The sequence below is a fragment of the Chrysemys picta genome, chromosome 1 (assembly GCF_011386835.1).
Source record: "Chrysemys picta bellii isolate R12L10 chromosome 1, ASM1138683v2, whole genome shotgun sequence".
Classification (NCBI taxonomy): domain Eukaryota; kingdom Metazoa; phylum Chordata; order Testudines; family Emydidae; genus Chrysemys; species Chrysemys picta.
Window position 1 is genome coordinate 160,350,957 of NC_088791.1, and position 18,463 is coordinate 160,369,419.

General features: G+C 39.3%; 2 protein-coding genes across 19 annotated transcripts in view; one reads left to right on the top strand and one right to left on the bottom strand.

Moving 5' to 3' along the window:
• The window catches only part of ALCAM (activated leukocyte cell adhesion molecule), a 157,797-nt gene extending 150,493 nt beyond the window's left edge, over nt 1-7,304 (top strand). For all 18 annotated transcript variants that reach the window (XR_010594069.1, XR_010594071.1, XR_010594074.1 and 15 more), the window contains 2 exons: nt 2,338-2,448; nt 5,503-7,304. Coding sequence is in view for 15 of the 18 variants with exons in the window: in XM_005283582.5 (XP_005283639.1) it covers nt 2,338-2,425 (88 nt within the window). In the remaining 3 variants the exon portion in view is untranslated. The remainder of the gene's footprint in view (nt 1-2,337; nt 2,449-5,502) is intronic.
• Nucleotides 7,305-10,877: 3,573 nt separating this feature from the next.
• Nucleotides 10,878-18,463, bottom strand: part of CBLB (Cbl proto-oncogene B) — a 239,912-nt gene continuing 232,326 nt past the window's right edge. Inside the window, exon 19 of the mRNA XM_065574117.1 lies at nt 10,878-11,025. Coding sequence (XP_065430189.1) covers nt 10,973-11,025 — 53 coding nt within the window. The 3' untranslated portion in view covers nt 10,878-10,972. The remainder of the gene's footprint in view (nt 11,026-18,463) is intronic.

The window sequence follows — 18,463 nt, forward strand, 5'->3', positions numbered from 1 at the left end:
ATTCTTTTAGTCTCTCATCCCTACCCTCAATCTCTCTATTTTTGTAACCCAGTGTTAGGAAAGAGACATGCTCCTGAGTTGTTATTCAGATGACAAGCAAAATCCGTATGATCCATCCAAAGAGAACAACTTTGGCTTTCTTCTCTTACTGTGGATTAGAGAGAGATTTGCAAAAAAAATTTAGGATCATGAGAGAAATTCAACCACTGTCACTATTAATTTTTCTTCTTGTTTGGTTTCTTTCACTGTCTCTCATTGTCCTCTGTATGGATCAGTCCTCTCTGGCTTTGAGATATTTAAAGAGAGAATGAAAATAACTGCCCAGCAGAGACTTACAATGTGTGTAACAAGTTACTTTGTGATATAATTCCAACGTTTAAATGACTGATAGTTGTCTACAGGTATGTCTATGCTGCACAGTTAACCCAGGATCTTAAATTTTAGCTTTAATTTCTACCTATCAGTATGATCCACAAAGAAAACCCTCTGATCTGGGTTTGGAGGACAGATGAACTCACTCAAGTACTGATAGTTCTTCAGTATTTTTCTAATGCTCTCCCTCTCCCCTCCTCCCCCCCCCAAGGATAGACAAGTTCTTCCATATTTGATAAGGAAAGAACCCTAAAGCATTTGAGAACAAAGAACCATAGGATAAACCCCGAGATACACACAAGCTTATGCCGAAACAGTGAGGACCCAGTAACACAGGTAGGGCTTTACTATGGGAATGCTCAGATCCATGTGCTAATCAACGTGGTTATCTGTTCAGTTTTGGCATAACCAGTGATCATGAAGCAGAGACTTGGATCTTTGTGCTAACAGAATTAGTTCATGCACAGAGAGACCACACTAGCAATACCATTAGACAACATAGTTGAAAGAAAGTGGTAAAAAGGCTAAAGTAACTTCAAGCATTAAAATATACTAGCCAATGTAATCTTCTACCTTAAAACAGATAGACAGCTATTGCAATTTCAAACATCCAATCAAATATTTAGACTTCAGGTCCATCATCCTGTGTCCCTCTTGCTTGACCTGATGCATCAGGTCTGCTGCCCACTTCCCATGCTGGGGAATTGGCACTTCCAGTAGTAGCATTTCAGCCATAGCTGAGATTTGGGAGACGGTTGTAAGCCCCTGGGAAATGTTTTTCCCTGACTCATTTAGATCAGGACTTGACTAAACCATAGCCCTTTATACTTTTCAAGGTCACTTAAACTAAGGCCGTTTGCAGTGTTCACCTACGCTGCTAGATAAAGTTAATGTCTTTGCACAGCCACACCCCATTAGCAAAAATAAAGCCATTGATTTTAGAGGGGTATATGCTGACTAGCACCAATGTGACATGCCATATTGTCCTGGTAACTTGTGCCATCGTTGTAGTTTGCAAGTCAATGTCACTTCAGTTCTTTACCCTGAAGCTGTGGTGAGCATATGCATAAATCTGTCACAACAGATACTATACTACTTCTATAGAGGAAACAAATTATCACAGAGAAAATGTGTATATGATAAGCTGCTTTGACACAAGGGATTTAGTGTCTCACTCAAATACATCTGGCCATTTACATTTTAAAAGTTGTGGCTTTTAAAATGTTATCACACCATTGCAGCAATCTTTCACCTTGGCTGATGGTGAGGTTTCTCACATTAAATGCAGGGCTTGTGGGGTTATTCTACTAAACTAAGCACTTAACTCACTAATTCATCTTCACAGCTTACGTTAAAGCAGACCTGCTATTTTAAATGAGGCATACCTCTTTCTCCCCCCGACAACATTTACAGTCTGTCTATCCAAAAATTGTCAGTCATAACTAGCAGAGATCCAGAAAAAATGCTTTGTGCACTGAAACAAATAAAATCTAGGTGGTACCCAAAATGGTTTTCAATCTAAGAAGTTATCATTGACTTCTGCTTAGCTCCGAAAGCTATTTTATGTGAACACACAAAAAGATTGTTGTGTTGATAAAGATGTCTTAGCCACACTGCTGCATTTAATATGCCTGTGGACAAAACCCTTAAACAAGCAGAAAACTTAGGGAATTAATTTGTCAAAAAAATACACGTGTGCACAACCAGCTTAGCCTCAGTAAACAGAATGATCCTGGGCTCTCTTGCAATGTATAAGTTCCATTGTTACTAATATATGTATATGTAGTCCTACTGCAATGCTTATTGGTATATTCATAGTCATGCAAATGTTTCTTGTCTAGTTGTGCTGGTAATTGAATTCTTATGATTTTTTTCTTTGCAGAGAGAGCGAGAGACACACTGTATATTAATATGAACAAAATGCTATAGACATGCAAATGAGACACTGATTTTTTTTTCTTGTAGGACACCATCAAAACATGTAAACAAAGACCTTGGAAATATAGAGGAAAATAAAAAGCTAGAAGAAAACAATCACAAACCTGAAGCTTAAAAGACAAATGTCAGTCATTCCAGGTAAATGATGTGAACTTTGGAAAATAGAATCAGAACTGTTTACCTGTGTATCATATATCCTGTACAGCAGAAGGAGGTTCTCTTTCAGTTCAAGGGCTGGAGAGCCTCTGCTTCTGGAATAAGATGATCCAATCTTTAGTCAATCTAGGACCTCAGAGTTGAGATATGATCTAGTGAGCACTATGAAATTATGAAGCTTTGTTCTCCCCTTTCAGAATATAAGTACTCTTACTAGAAACAATAAGAATTATTTGTATTCTTGTGATATAGGGAGAGGGGGAGCAAGACCCACAGCAGCTATGGATTTTTAATAGAGCATGTGCACACACATTAAAAGAAATGCAAAAGGATTCTGATATTCAGAAAAACTATCGCATGCATTTGAGCTCATGCACTCAGGGAAGTTTTAATTATAAATAATTGTATGATGTATACTCAAAGGAGAATGTTTAGTTCTATTCACTATAGGTAAAAATTAGTTTTTGGTGGGCTCAAAACAATGTACGTTGAAGAGGTAAGAAGTTCTTACCTTAAAATCACATACTATTACTAGCCTCATGTGGGATGTAGTCATTGTGCCATGACAGTGCAAGAGAAGTGGAGATTTCCCCTCTTCTGTATAAAACAGAAGCTGCAGGACAACCCACAGAATCCAAACTGCAATGAATACAGTGGTACTACAACAAACCAACAGCATCATCCTGTAGTCAGATGCAGCCCCCACTGTTGCCTCTGTCCTCCTCTTTTAATGTCACAGGCTGGGGCTTACTCCATCTTTCTGAACAGTGATGTCATTTAGCGCACACATTGTGGAAGGCCAGGGTAAAGAGGGTAGAAATCAGTTTCCAATGTTCTTTAAATTATGGAAGTAAGCAGTCAAAAGATAAGCTCTTATTAAATTATCAAATTTACTCAGTTTCTAAATTAGTTTTTTAATTTGTGTCTCCACTTTTGAGCGTTCAATTTGAGAAACTTTAAAAACGCCCAGGTTCAGAAAGTGCTGTGCACCCATCCTTGGTCATCCCTCTTTAAAGTGTCAAGCTGCAAAGCCAAAAATGGAGAGGAACGAAATCATTGGTCACTCTTGAAAATTTGGTGTAGAGATTGTAAAATTATTACACCAGGTTTCTTGTTTCAATAAGATGGGGATAGGAGGGTACTTTAGGGGGAAAATATAAGGTCTTGAAAATGCTGGATCTGAATGTTTCAGTTATTCATACAGTCTTGCCTCTGACCTGAGCATAAACCACAAGACAACTTTTCTTGCCACAGATACCCAAACAAATCAAAGATCTGTGAGACACCCAGGGTGATCAGACAGTCCATATAAACATCTACTATTATTATTGTCAGGAATGTCCCTATTTATTGTGCAATAGTGTTCTAGTCATTGATATATTAAAGTTTATGTTGCAAAAGTCCTCCAGAGAGTTTGCTGTGCCAGAGTTCATTCAGGTAGGGAGAGTGTGGGGTGGGAGGTGGCTTTCAACTTTTTCGGGGGTGGGGGTTATGGGACTCTTGCTCTGCTCTTTTAATTGCTCATACCCTTGAAATTCTGCAGTCCTAGAGTACACGGGTAGGAGGAAAGGAATGTCCAACAGCAGGAGATTGAGCCATGCGAGAAAGCTACAAGCAGTTACCCTCTCCTTCCCACTTCCAGCTAGCTACTGGTCTCTCCTGCCTTCACCTGCAAATGACAAGCACCTTTGCTTCCAAACCCTACTGGAACTTCCTTGAAAAATCTGCTCTAACTGCCTCCCTCCCGCCCCCGAGTCCCTAGCTGCAAAATTACTCCTATCTACCTTTGCCCTGCTAACAGTATTAAGAAAGATGCCCTCTCATATTGCAGATATCTGAACCCAAAGTAAAATGGGAAGGAAGAGAGCCCCTCTATGGATTCCTCACAATGCCACGGGGTGGCATTCCACCCTCCACTAAGTGATTGTTTAGGGATTATTTTGCTGGCTGCAAACGCCAGCCCAAAAGATACTATGGTACTTTATGTTAATCTGCTATAGCTGTGAAGGCTTAAGAAGAACACATTAGGATTTAAGGCCTTCAGAGGTGGTGGAGTGGTCCTGTTTCCCTCAGCCTTAGAGAATGTCTGACACTGCAATCAGGAGGTATGGTTGCAACTCCTGTAGGCATGTCTGAGCTAGACCAAAGCAAGCTCAGACTGGAGCCGCAGCAGTATGGGTGACCTCCCCCAGTACAACCCCAGGATCTTGAGCTAGCTTCCATCTAGCTAGATCAGCAGCTGCAGTCATACCTGCTGATTGCAGTGTAGACATACCCTTAGTGTTAGAAGTTCATCAGGCCTAGACTATGTGGAAGGAGAGGACTCTGGTGAAATGAATTTTGCCCAATTGAATTCATTGTGTCCAAGAAGGAAGTTTCTCCATTTTCCTTGTAAAAATGGTAGAAATGTCAAAAAATTAGTCCCTAAATTACAAATTTCTGGGAAAATGCTCCCGGTGTCCCTAGCTAGGAATTTATGACAGGGGATGGATCACTCAATGATTGCCTGCTCTGTTCATTCCCTCTGAAGCACCTGGCATCCACCACTGTTGAAAGATAGGAGAGTGGGCTAGATGGACCATTAGTTTGACGCAGTATGGCCGTTCTTATGTAAAATGGTGAAATTTGAATCCCTAAAATTCCCACTGTAATTTCATATGGGAAAGACATGGTTCACTTCGTGCTCTAATGTTTTGTGTAATGGTGCTGGACACTGTAGTAGCTGCCACATCTACAGCATTGACTGTACATTAGTGATGAATGAAATTAGCCCTGGGTAGTATGTGTATTGTTTTGGGTTCCTTCAAGTCTGATGTGTTATATAAACATGAGCGCCTTATCATTAAATTCATGATTTGGAGAATGCATTTATTGATTCATCAGCAATGGACATCTTTTTGTGATGTAATTTATAACAAGTTTGTAATATTTTCTGGTGACATTTATTTTGCAGTTAAATAAAGGCTATTAAAACTCTTGTCTAATTATGATAATTTTGCCAGTTACCTAGTTTAACTGACTTTTTCACATTTTCAGAGAATACGTATAGAAGCATGAACGTGGATTGTATTCAAAACCTATACAAAGAAGTGACAGTTATTCATGGTTCAAGTATTGAACAGATCATTCTACCAAGTTTTCAAAGGATTTTTAGATGCAATTATCTCAAGTTTAAAAAAAAAACTAATTTGGCATCAGCCAAGATAGTAGGTCACCATGTTGTGTTCTGTTTGTTTTTGTAAATGTCTGCACTGAAGAGTTCTTTTTGTTTGCCTTTATGTAAATTTTTTACGTAGCTATTTTTATACACTGTAAGGCTTTGTTCTGGGAGTTGCTGTTAATCTGATGTGTGGTGTAATGTTTTTATTTCAATTTGTTTTTAGGACACCCTTTGAGCAGGTACATTTCTAATTCTGATTGCTATCTGTAAAACCCCTGCTTTTGTAGAGCAGAGATCTAAAATGTAAGGTTGTGTTATGGGGATAGAGCAAGCTCCTTTTTCTAGTATTGAAATCACCATGGAGAGAGATGGAGCCAGCTATGACAAAAGTGCACTAAAGGGTTCATGAAAGTAAAAACAAACATCTAACTGACTAGAAAAGGGCATAGATTGTTTCCAAAAATAAGCTCGGGAGTCTAGCAAAGAATTTACCACAAAATTCTTGTTAGCCTGTGTACAGATTGCTGCTAATAATCCTTTTTTGAGTGAGTGAATCACATGTGTTCTTGATAGCAGTTTGGAAAAAAGTTGATTGTCCTCAGTCTCATTGTAGATAGAGAGCAACACTGTAATTTTGAATTGGTTTTAAGTCCTTTTAGTTATCCACTGCCTTAAAGTACTGTACCTTTTCTTCATTTCAAAAAGATAACAGTCAGAATTGGAGATTTTTTTAAAACAGTGGTCATATCAAAGCTGCATTTTTCCACAAAAATAGAATATATATATATTTTTTGTGTGTTTTTGTTAACTACGCTACAGATATTGAATGCACCTTGAGATAATTTTAAGTGTTTTTACCTGGTACATAATTTATCAAACAGTGCATATAATTGTAACAATGAAATGTCTACGTATCTTTAGTTACATTCAAGTTTAACTTTATAAACGTGTTTTATGCTTGAGGAAATTTTTAGAATGATGATGTAAAAGGAAACATTTTTTGGGTAGATGGCCAATAGAAAACTGTAAAAACTCAGAAGTTCCATCTCAGTACTCTTAAACAGAAGTGTAGTTTCTGGGAGAACATAATAGACAATTCTGATCATGGGAGGAAAATAAGTACAGAGAGTAAGCAGAACATCAGATTTCCATTTTTAAATTTATGATCCGGGGGAAGTAAGTTTTTTTTAGACTGTTAGGCAAAAAAAGTTAGTAAAAATAAATTAAAGAAATGGAAATTAGGAAACGTTTTGCCACTTTTACATTATTTAGAAAAAACACTGTTACTTGTAAATTTGTAAAATGTTAAATGTCTGGGCGGTAGTGACTGATGTCTTAATAAAAGCTTCCTGTAGTGCATTGGCATGGATTAAATACATAAAATGTCCTATAAACTCTATGCTGTATAAAATATTAAGGGGGAAATCCTGTTATATGCCTCTAAACTTTGATTTGTTAATGTTTTATTTGGCAAAGGGAAAAAAAAATCTTGGTCAACATTTAAACCAAAGTAAAAGGGGTGGGGGAAAAAACCAAAGTTGTTTGTTTTGCATGGCTAAGCCATTGTTATCTCTGTAAATACTGTGATTTTTTCCTTTTTTTTTTTTTAGAATTTTGTTAAAAAAATTCTAAAATTTTTAAACCTGTTTTCCAAAATAAAACGTGAACACACAAAAAAGGTACTTTATATACAATTTTTTTTATTTTGGTGTGAACACCACTGCCAACTGAACTGCAGTGGGAGTGACTAGAAAAAAGTTGTAATGGCTTTAAGTATGTGATAAATGACAGAAGTTTATTGTAATTCTCTATATTTTGAGAAGAAACCTTCAAAACTAAGGAGTATAGGGAATGGGTCGAAAAAATATTTACCATTGTCTTGGGAAAAAAACAAAGAAGATTTAAAAAATAATCACTCATTTTCTACACCCACAATTGTGAAAAAGGAATAAAAACTTCACCTTTTGAAATTCTGCTACATCTCTCATCCAGTTTAACTCTTCAGCCCTAGGAGACAGATTTTTCCCTGTTCAACATTCACTTCAGGCATGTTTCTGGAACCACCAGTGCAAAAAAAAAAAATGAATGTTTCAATCCATGCCTAAAAGATAATAAAACTGAAGTATGAATTCACCTGCTTGTCTGACATTTCAGTTCAAAGGAACACTTCTGAATGTGAGGAAAGACCCTGATCCTGCGAGTTCTTAAGCATGCATGTAACTTTACTCTTGTGAGTAATCTCGGAAATCAGTGGGGTTCCACACAGGTGCTGGGATCTGTCCAAGAATCAAATCTTATCACACTATGCAGAACATGAGTACAAGTATTAAGTACCCATCATTGAGACATATGAGCACCTTACAAGTAAACCTATGTATGGTTTACATTTTGCAGGGTGAGGAAATCAGGTTTGGCCTCCAGAAAGAATTGCAATTATGGGCCATGAGGGCCTAGGTCTGTCAGTTACCGATCAACTGCTCCAAATGAATTCATTTGATCTCAGTTGTTGTGATTATTACCTACAGTACAAGTCCCTGCTTACATGCTGAATAGATTAAAGCAGACAAAGTGAGGGAGAAAGGAACTATTATCCACATTTCAACTATGAGGAATTGAGGCAGAGAGAGAGATTAAACACTCTGACCAAGGTCATACAGGAAATGGGTGATTTTGTGATTAAGGCACTGGACTATGTTCTCCAGTTTAACCGTTTGTTCAGTAGGACCAGTTCTGCAATCACCACCAATAAAAGATTGAGGCAGAAATTTACGTAGTGGTTAAAAGTCTGCTCTTTTGAATGGGGGGAGATGGGGAGGAGTAATTTCACACACAAAAAAACGCAGTAGAAAATTATAGTAGATTCTGCCCTTTGACTTTTTTTTTTTTTAAGGTGCTAAGGGTGTAGTATATCTATGGTCTAATGCTTGCTTGTGCCCATCTCTGGGTATTCACTTCACCCTTTGTGTATCTATCTTAACCCACAGGCTTTGTTTAGACTTTCTAATCCAACATGAGTTTCCTAGTCATTTATCTATCAGACAAACACAAAGCCACAATCTATAGCAACCGAGGCTGCTGTGAGATAAGGAATAAATTTTCAGCTGAAACAGCAGGGGTCCAGGTAACCAATACATGCACATGTAGGAAATACAAATAAAAATATCTATTCCCTATTTGTTATGGCATATCTTATTTCCGGACTTACTATAGTGACAAAAGCACAGCCCCAATACTACTCCTTACTTACCCAGTATGTATTGCATCTTCTTGGACAGGAAATTTCTCTTCTACTGAGTTTTGAAACAATTACATAAAATGAATATAGTGTGTGTGTAGTGGCAATTAGTGTTTAAAACTATATTGGGATTGTTAATTTAATATGAAATATTAAAATTATTATAATGTATAAATCTCATTCATTCATTGGTCTTAGACCAAAATTCCTCCAGGAAGTGTCACAAATCCACTTAATATCCCCAATTGCTGACTGATCCACTTAAATCTCTGATTTACTTGTAACACTACCCCCTGAAGCCTGTTAGCTAACATTTAAGAGGCTGTATGTATATAATTATTCTAGCTGAGGTTATCAGTTATACGCATGAAATACCTTGTTTCAGCCAGTGTCACGGAATGGTTTTGGAGTTTGGTGCAAACCATCGACCTCAGACCTGGGACTTTGCAGTTTCCTGGCTCTGCAAATCAACTGATGTTACAAGAAAGCCAAACACATCCTTGCACACAGATGTAAAGGCTGCTGATACATAACTTGTTCCAGCTTGCTAAGGTGCATGACAGGCAGCTAAACTCACCTTTTCAGTCTCAATATGTGCTTTTATTATTCTGTTGCGTAGCCTTGAGGACTCCCACCTTCTTTTAGAAAAGCGAAAGATTAAGACCCAGAGCTGCAGTTGGTGTAAATCAACACAGCACCAGTGTGGAACGGTGCTGACTTACCCTAGCAAGAGGAGACATCCCCTAGATCGGGTCGGCAACCTTTCAGAAGTGGTGTGCCGAGTCTTCATTTATTCACTTTAATTTAAGGTTTCACATGCCAGTAATACATTTTAACGTTTTTAGAAGATCTCTTTCTATAAATCTGTAATATATAACTAAACTATTGTTGTATGTAAAGTAAATAAGATTTTTAAAATGTTTAAGAAACTTCATTTAAAATTAAATTAAAATGCAGGCCCGCTGGACTGGTGGCCAGGACCTGGGCAGTGTGAGTGCCACTGAAAATCAGCTCGTGTGCTGCCTTCGGCACCCGTGCCATAGGTTGCCTACTCCTGCCCTAGATTATAGCCACAAACTTCGCAGTGGGTGGGCTGCATATGGCGAGTAGAGAGAGAGGAAGCTCATTCAGGAAACCAGTGTTAGGGGGCAGGGGACAGGTAGGAAAAGGAGATATGGTTCCACTGGTGATTTACTGCCCAGAAAAGGGGCATATAGAAGGGTGCAGAGCACTGCAAAGAAGATGCAGGATGCTTCACAGCCTGAAGGAAAGAACAGTCCAGCACACAACCCACTTAGTGTAACATATCAGGGTACAATTCAGACCTATGAGTAGCTGTGTCACCCCTGCCTTGTGACCTGGGATGCTCTTTGCGTTGCCTTGCTTCTGTAGCCTCCAGCATGGAAGTCACTCCCAGCTATATCTGTGTGTGCTGCAGCCAGCCAGCCACGTCTTGACTCTTGCTAGCATTAAAAATTACCACAGGGTGATCCCAACACACTCCCAGATTTCGCCCCCCAGAAACTATATCCTGTACTGCCCAGATCTATTGAGTCCAATACTCCTTTAAGGGAATAGTATGCACAAAACTTGCTATCCCAAATAGGGTTACCTGGACAATTCAACTTGAACACACTGGATTAGATAAAACAGTAAAACAAGTTTATTAACTACAAAGAGATGTTAAGTGAGTACAGGTAAGGAGGCATAAAAGTCAGAAATGGTTACAAGAAAAATAAAGTTAAAATACTGCTGCCTAACATAATAAAAACTAAGATTCAAAGCCAAGCACCATGTGCTTTCTGCAGTCTTACTGATCATGCCCTTTAGATCAGGACCCCTCCCCCAAACTCCAATGGCTGTTTCCTTTGTCTCTTCAGGTGCAGTGAATGTGATGGGCATGGAGAGAGAGGGGGGGGGTCCTTTGAGGTATTTGCTCCATCTTTTTATAGTCCTGTCCCCCTTTGAGAAGCATTTCCAGCTGGGAGCAAGGTGGCAAACAGACTACGTGAAAGGAAACTGTTTCTTTAGTAAGATGTAGATTTTTTTTGCCCCGTCTCCTTTCCTGCCAAAGAATGGCCACTTACCTGGTAATTGTCCATCAGCCTTGTTTACACCTGCCCTTTATCTCTGAGGAACTGGTCTGACCACTCCCCAGACTTTTCTGGAAAAAAAAAAAGGTATTTTAGTCATGATTTCAGCTTATGTTTATAACTTCACCTATGATGCTGCTATATGCATTTTGCCATAATATTATTAATCAGCATATTATGAATGTTAAAATGATACCTCAGAAGACGTCTTGTACAAACATTACTACAATAGCATTTTTGTGTGAACACAGCTATTTTCTCTCACACTTAGTTAGCCTGTTTGCAAAGCATAAGATTTGATCCTAACAATATATATGGTCTGTGTACACCCCCTCCCCACACACACACACACACTGAAATGGATAGTGATTGTATTATGCTACAGGCTGTCTCATCTTGCCAATTACTTTTTCTAATAACCAGCAGCAACCATCCATTTTGGATTAAATAACCTGAAATTCAGATAGTTGTGCTCATCAGTGCTTAGCAAATTATTTTCTAAACGTTTAAAGAACAGAAGAATCAGAGAAAATCAAATCAGACCATCCCAGTCAGTCCCAGTTCACACTGAATGCAATGCAGGAGTGCCTTGCTGTCTGCAATGGATGTGCTGGTACTCTTCAGAATAAAAGGTAGAAAACTTGGGATTGACAAATCGTTATTGAAGTTTACTCCTGTAGACAGGAAGCAGGCTGGGCTTTTTCTATCGTCCTAGCTCTCCTGTGCCATCAGATAAGGACTACATAGTCTCTCCCAGCATATCCTGATGCCCATTTTCTATCCCTTGTTTCTATGTAGAGCTTCCCTCCACCCCGCCCACACAATGATCTGTTCTAATTACAGTAGAACATTTTGTTCAGAAACGTCAATGCATCTTAAAATATTCAAATATAGGCAGATTAAGACTTCTATAAAACCACCAAAAATACACCTACAGTGAGGAAAACAGATAATATGTTGCTATAAAACGTGAAAAGTGGGTCATCCTAATTCACAATCATGTTTTCATCCTCTCCCTCTACTTAGAAGGTTGTTTCTCTCACACATCACTAACAGCAGCAAATCCTCTGAAAGTTCTGCGTACCTTGGGTTATATCACCAAATGAACATCAACTCCAAACCTAAACACAAAAATCATCACTGATCTATACAGCTTCTCTCAGCTCAAAATCATTCCTTCCTAATCATGCTTTCATGACACAGATGCCCACATGAGCCATTGAATAATCCAGGGGTTCTCAAACTTCATTGCCCCATGACCCCCTTCTGACAACAAAAATTACTACACGACCCCAGGAGGGAGGAATGAAGGCTGAGCCCGCCAGACACACACCCCACCTCGGGCAGGGAGGGCCAAAGCCAAAGGGCATCAGCCCCGGGCAGGGGGGAGGGGCTATAACCTGAGCCCTGCCACCCAGAGCTGAAGCCCTTGGGCTTCAGTCCCAGGCAGTGGGGCTTGGGTTTCAGCCCCAAATATCCAGCAAGTCTAAGCCAGCCCATGCGACCCCATTAAAACAGGGTCACGACTCACTTTGGGGTCCTGACCCACAGTTTGAGAACCACTGGCTCACATGCATGCATATATCACTGACTGACTTGTCTTCCAGTATCAGAAGACAAAACATATTCAGATGATGTTGTAAGTAGTTCAACACGGTCCATATATAGATTTGAGACTTCATTAATAGCTGCATAATAGCTGTTTCTGAGAGGGGTAAGTCCAGCACAGATCATACAATGAAAATAAAGGGAGAACATAAGTAGTTTTATTTCCCAAATTTAGATTCTGTTAAAGAATTCTATTAAACCTCATATCCATAACAATATTTCCATTACTTCAATTTCAATGACGTTGAAATAAAAGCTTTCCTTAGCAGTACGGTGAATCCAAATGTGACACTGGCAGACCAGGTCACGCTAGAGTGTATTCAGGTCAATTCACTTGTATCTTAATATAGATCAAAGCAATTAGTGTTTTGGGTGTTTAAACTTCATGAAAACTAATGGGATGTTACATCCATTGTTTTCACTTATCTGTTCATGTTACAATGCAATAGAATTTAAATTGTGTATACCCCTGTAACTAAATAACTCAAAGACATCTTGTGAAATGCTAATGAAGGATTTAAGGACTTAAATAGAAAATGCTAATTTCAAAGCAAGTGGCCATTATGTATTATGGTCGGAGGTCAAAGGACTAAATACACACATCATCATCATCATCATCAAAGGAAAAGCCCACGTGAGTAGAGATATGGTCAGCTTGTTTCTATCAGAAGAAGTTAATATGGATTCAAGGAAAAATCCTTCATCTCCATTTGGACTCTTACAGGGAAGTGTGCCAGAGATCCCGAGACAATCTGGGTATCCTGAAGAGACTTTTGGGAGACTTGCAGTTTATTACAGCACTGCCACAATTTGAACTTACAAACTGTGACTCACCTGTTATATTTTACCTGCTTTAACCTCTCAATAATTCTCATTCTTTTTCTTAGCTAATAAACCTTTAGTTAGTTTACTACAGATGTGGCTATCACGGTCTTTGGTATAAGATCTAGAGTACCAATTGATCTGGGGTAAGTGGCTGGTCTCTTGGGACTTGGAGCAATCTGATGCGATTTTTGGTTTAAGGGACCAGTCCAGTTTGTCTGGGTGGCAGGCTGGAGAGTCAAAGGGGACTGTCTATGACTCCATGGTAAGACTGCTATAGTGATCCAGGAGCTCACATTTGTTACTGGCTTGGTGAAATCTAGTGACAGAACACACCACCAGCTGGAGCAGCTCTGTGGCCAGCCGCCCCGGCCACTACTGGAGTGGCCCCAGGGCCAGCCGCACCAGCTGCTGCTCAGGCAGCCGGCCCCAGGCACCGCCCGAGCAGTGGCCATTGCAGCTGGCCCCTGAGTCCACCTGAGCAGCAGTCCCTGGATGGCCAGTGCAGCTATTGCTGGTGGCAGTCCCTGGGCAGCTGGAGTGGCCTCTGCCAGCAGCCTCCAGCAGTGGTGCCCAGGCAGCTGGTGCTGGTGCTGCTGGCAGCCCCCAGCAGCAGGGGCCACATCTGGTCCCGCCCCCTCCAGAGGCAGTTCCTCGGAACGCCCCTCCAGATGCCCCCCAGCAGTGGCCCCCTTAAGATTTAGTCAGGAGTATTTCTAGTATGAGTCATGGGCAGGTCACGGGCCCATGAATTTTTGTGTATTGCCTGTGACCGGTCCATGACTTTTACTAAAAATACCCATGACTAAATTGTAGCCTTAGTTATAGGAACACTTCTGCAGGCCCTGATCCTGCCCTTAAAGCTTTTTGGCAGACTGCTGTGCCCCTAAGGAAACCCACTGTCTTTAGTGGAGCTCCACACAGGCTCAGCAGTCTGCCCACACACACTATCTGTGCAGGATTGTAGGCTAAGAGAGACAAGTCATCACATGTGTGCAGTAAGTTTCCAGTATTTTGGCTGGTCTCTTATTTATATCCAAATTAACATGAATGGTGTTTTATTTCATCATTACTAAAAGAGCAAACTTGGAGATATAATCATCCTGATAACCACGAAGAGAGAGAACACGGATTAAAGGTAAAACATTGCAATCAATATTACAGAGGATTGGTTAAAGTGTTACCTTTATTAACAGCAAGAATGAGCAATGGCAACAAAATGTGCTCTTCCCATACTGAACAGGTCTTAGCAACAGGTGCAACTTTGTGGTTTGAATTAAACAGACTGTTTTCTCTCACGTCAGAACTCATTTCCTTTCAGCCCAGTCTCAGCATCTGGATAACAGCGCAATGCTAATAGGTTTTTTTCCCCTAGTGATTCTGAGCAGGTCTATGATTAATCATGCTGTCACCTGTTCCAATGAGAGCAGGAAGCTGAGCATTATTATTTATACCCAGAAAAGTGCTGGGCATTTACCGTATGGTGGCAATGGCCAATCAGTTGACACATTGGTTATCTTGCACCCTCGCTGAAGGATTTACACAAGCATAAGCAAAGTCAGAAGAGAAATAGGGAATTTGGAAACACATACATGGTGAAGGGATATTAAGAGAAAATGTAGAAGGGATCAAACCAATCCTCATGACTATGCCTACGAAAGTCCCAATCACTCAAACAATTTTAGGATAAGAAGAGAGCAATGTAATGCCACACTGTATTTTTTAAAAGGAAAAGGCAAAATGTGAATCCCTCCTGTAACGTGGAAATTCATACCAAAGGGGGCAAATGAGGAAATATTAATATTAATGTGTTCAGGAGGGGAAACTATAGGCCATGCTCTAATGAAAGGACAGAACGTGTATATAGAGAATTCCATGAGCACAATTTGTAAACCAAGTTATAACACAGGGAGATGTTTCTATGGTAATTTGAGATGTCCAGACCATGGACACTGGAATTTGAGATACAGTAAAAGAACTGCCAGAAATGGAAGAGTAGAGATGGAATTATTAGTTACAGACCAACTAATTAAACCAAATATTCCCCCTATTATCACAAGCACACAAACAAATGTAAACTCCACTTCTGAACTTTTCCTATGTCCAGTAGTAACACCAGGACCAGTAAATGGATTAAAACTTTCCCCTGTCAAAAGCAAAACCAGTGCCTTATATGATAAGGTATGTTTGTTCCATGTTCCAATTATTCTTAACCCAATGGGATTTCACCAATATTGAAGTTGGTCATGGTAGTCAAGTTGGGGGACTCTATAGAGAATTTATTCAACAACTTTGGGATAACCCCAGAAGCAAAGGAACAAATATTAGAAGAAAGAGAGATGATATAGTGGGATAACAGGAACTAGTATGGGTTGTTTGGGACAGGGATGTCTGTAGTAACTCAAGGAGATATATAGGCACAGCAAAATCAGTTAAATAAATTAAAACAAAGTATAAAAAATAAAACACTCCATCCCCTTGCTAAGGCAGAGAGTAGATTAATTGATGAAGAACTACTTACGGTAATAAATGTGCATGATATTGCCCAGGCATTAAGAGAAACCCAGGAAACAGTTTATCAGTTAAACAAACACAATAATGAAGAAGCTGGAAGTCATACTACAGCTGAAGAAATAATGGATGTGTGTGTGTGTGTGTGTGTGTGTGTGTATATATATATATATACACACACACCCATTCAAGAAGCTTTAAGAGATCTCCAAATGGGATGATAGCTAACCTCATTCACCAACAAATATTTGCTGGACTGATACAGGAATGAAACCGAGCTAGTCAAGGAGGCTGATATCCTGCAGGATTGCTATAACTGTTACCTCTTGATTACAGTTAATTTATAGAAGACATGCAAGTTTATTTTTCACTTTCCTGCCAATAATTGAAAAGAAGGTCATTCATGAGACAATAGCATGTGTCCACTCAATAGGGGTCCTAAAATATTTCATTTTTAAGGAATGTGCCCAGGTCCCTCAGATACTGGAAAGAGTCACATGGATAGTGGCAGGCACCTTGTCTGGACTGTGCACAGAGGTGCAAGCCAGATGGGGGATCTGCTGATGTGATGTCCTATGACTATGCAACCCGTTTGTGGTATAGATCATAGTAATGAACCAGAAATCCAAGAAAGGACTCATCTCAACTGCCCAGTATGGCTGAGTACCTGAAATGGACATCAAACCCATGTGGGGAATGGAGAGTACTATGTGGTCGCACAACAGTTAAAATACCATTATGGAGGAAAAGCACATCTGAGTAGTTAGTTCAATTGGTGTTTTATCTCTAAACTGAAAACTGTAATTAGATCAGTCAAAAATCATACCTATACCCAAATTTGTTGACCCATTAGTAAAAAAAAGTTGACCAGACTCTGGTCCTGAGGCTATTGCTAAATTAAACTTGTACTTGAATTCTTTGTTAAGATTAAATACAAATCATTTTTCCTGCATGTGGATTAATTAGATCCAGTGAATAATCAAATAGAACAAAGTTTAAAACCAGTTAACTGGTGGGATCAAGTGAACACAATTGGGGAACATCCAGCTGTGGCGTGGATGTTAGTTTTAAGATGTGTTAAACAAACATTTATTATGGATACAAATAATAATTGTAGCACTGCTTATAACGCATTCTAAGATAAGTTGTATGTTAAAGGATCGTAAAAAGAAACAGGAAAGCGAACAAGCATTGGCCTATAACGCCTTACTCCAGCATGTAATATAAGCGAAACCCTTTGAAAATATATTTTCAAGGGTACTGATGTAGTGGGATAACTGTTGGAGACCAATTGATTATTAAGGCTCTAAAATAAAGACACCCCTCATGATGCAATACGGAAAAAAGTACTAACAAGGTGGTCATGTTTTAATTTTTTGGTAATGATTTAGAAATATTAAGGGGCCACCACTCATAGAACCTGTATTTAAAGAAGATATAGTGGTATTAACATTTTGAGGTAGTTAGGATGACCAGACAGCAAATGTGAAAAATCGGGATGGGGGTGGGGGGTAATAGGACCCTATATAAGAAAAGGACCCAAAAATCAGGACTCTCTCTATAAAATCGGGACATCTGCTCACCCTAGAAGTAGTGGTGCTTTTTACCCCTTCCTCCCCCAATGGGTATGATAATACCCATCTATTGAATTATGATCCAAAAATATAAAAATGAAGACTAGCTAAATGGTAAGATTTATTAGTTATATTTTAATAATTTGTAATTATGGATAGTGATATCCCAAGGTTTCAGCCTCTGTTGCTGATATAAGTGTAGTTTTGCCAATTCTTACATAGAATTGCTGATCTGCTTTAAATGATGTTATTGCTGACAGGACATAGGTAACATTGTGCTGGAAGATTTAAGCAAAGGTACGCAAAACTGTAAAGACCAAAAAAAATCCCCTCTTTACTAGAAAGCCCAGGAGCACGATGACATGGAACAGAATGATACAGAAATTGTCTCAGCAGCAAAACCTGTGTAAATTGAAAATTGTGCATTCATAGTGTACAGTTATATAAGAAAATGCCTAATGTGCTTAAAGCTGAATGGAGAAAGGTTAAGAAACGTGTAATGAGGAAATGTACAAAAAGACCCAAGAGAACAAATCAGAGAAACAGCAGACCAGAAACCGAAGGAACAGGACTGAAGGATCAGACGAGAAGTCAAAGGCAGTACAATGACCATCAGAAAGTACAGGAGAACTTTCCAGTGCCCTGGAATGCAGTAACTTGGGTTCCCTACCTAAGCAGTCAAATGTGAATAAGTGACAATAATTCTATCTGAAATTGGATTAAATAAAGGCAAAAACTGATTAAGGCTAAACTGGGTGGACTTGTGACTCAGTTTCCCACCGTACACTCCCAAAACAGAATATGGAGTAATGTATCACAGGATTTGGGGGCTTCCTTTCCCAATAGCATCCAGACCAATGTCAATACTCCAGCAGTTGTTACAAAAGTATATGTCACACCTGACTGAAAAAAATAATCTTTAGCCTTAATGAATCAAGCCATTTGAAATCATTTTCACATAGTATTGGTTAAGTTCCAACATATTTCCAGATGT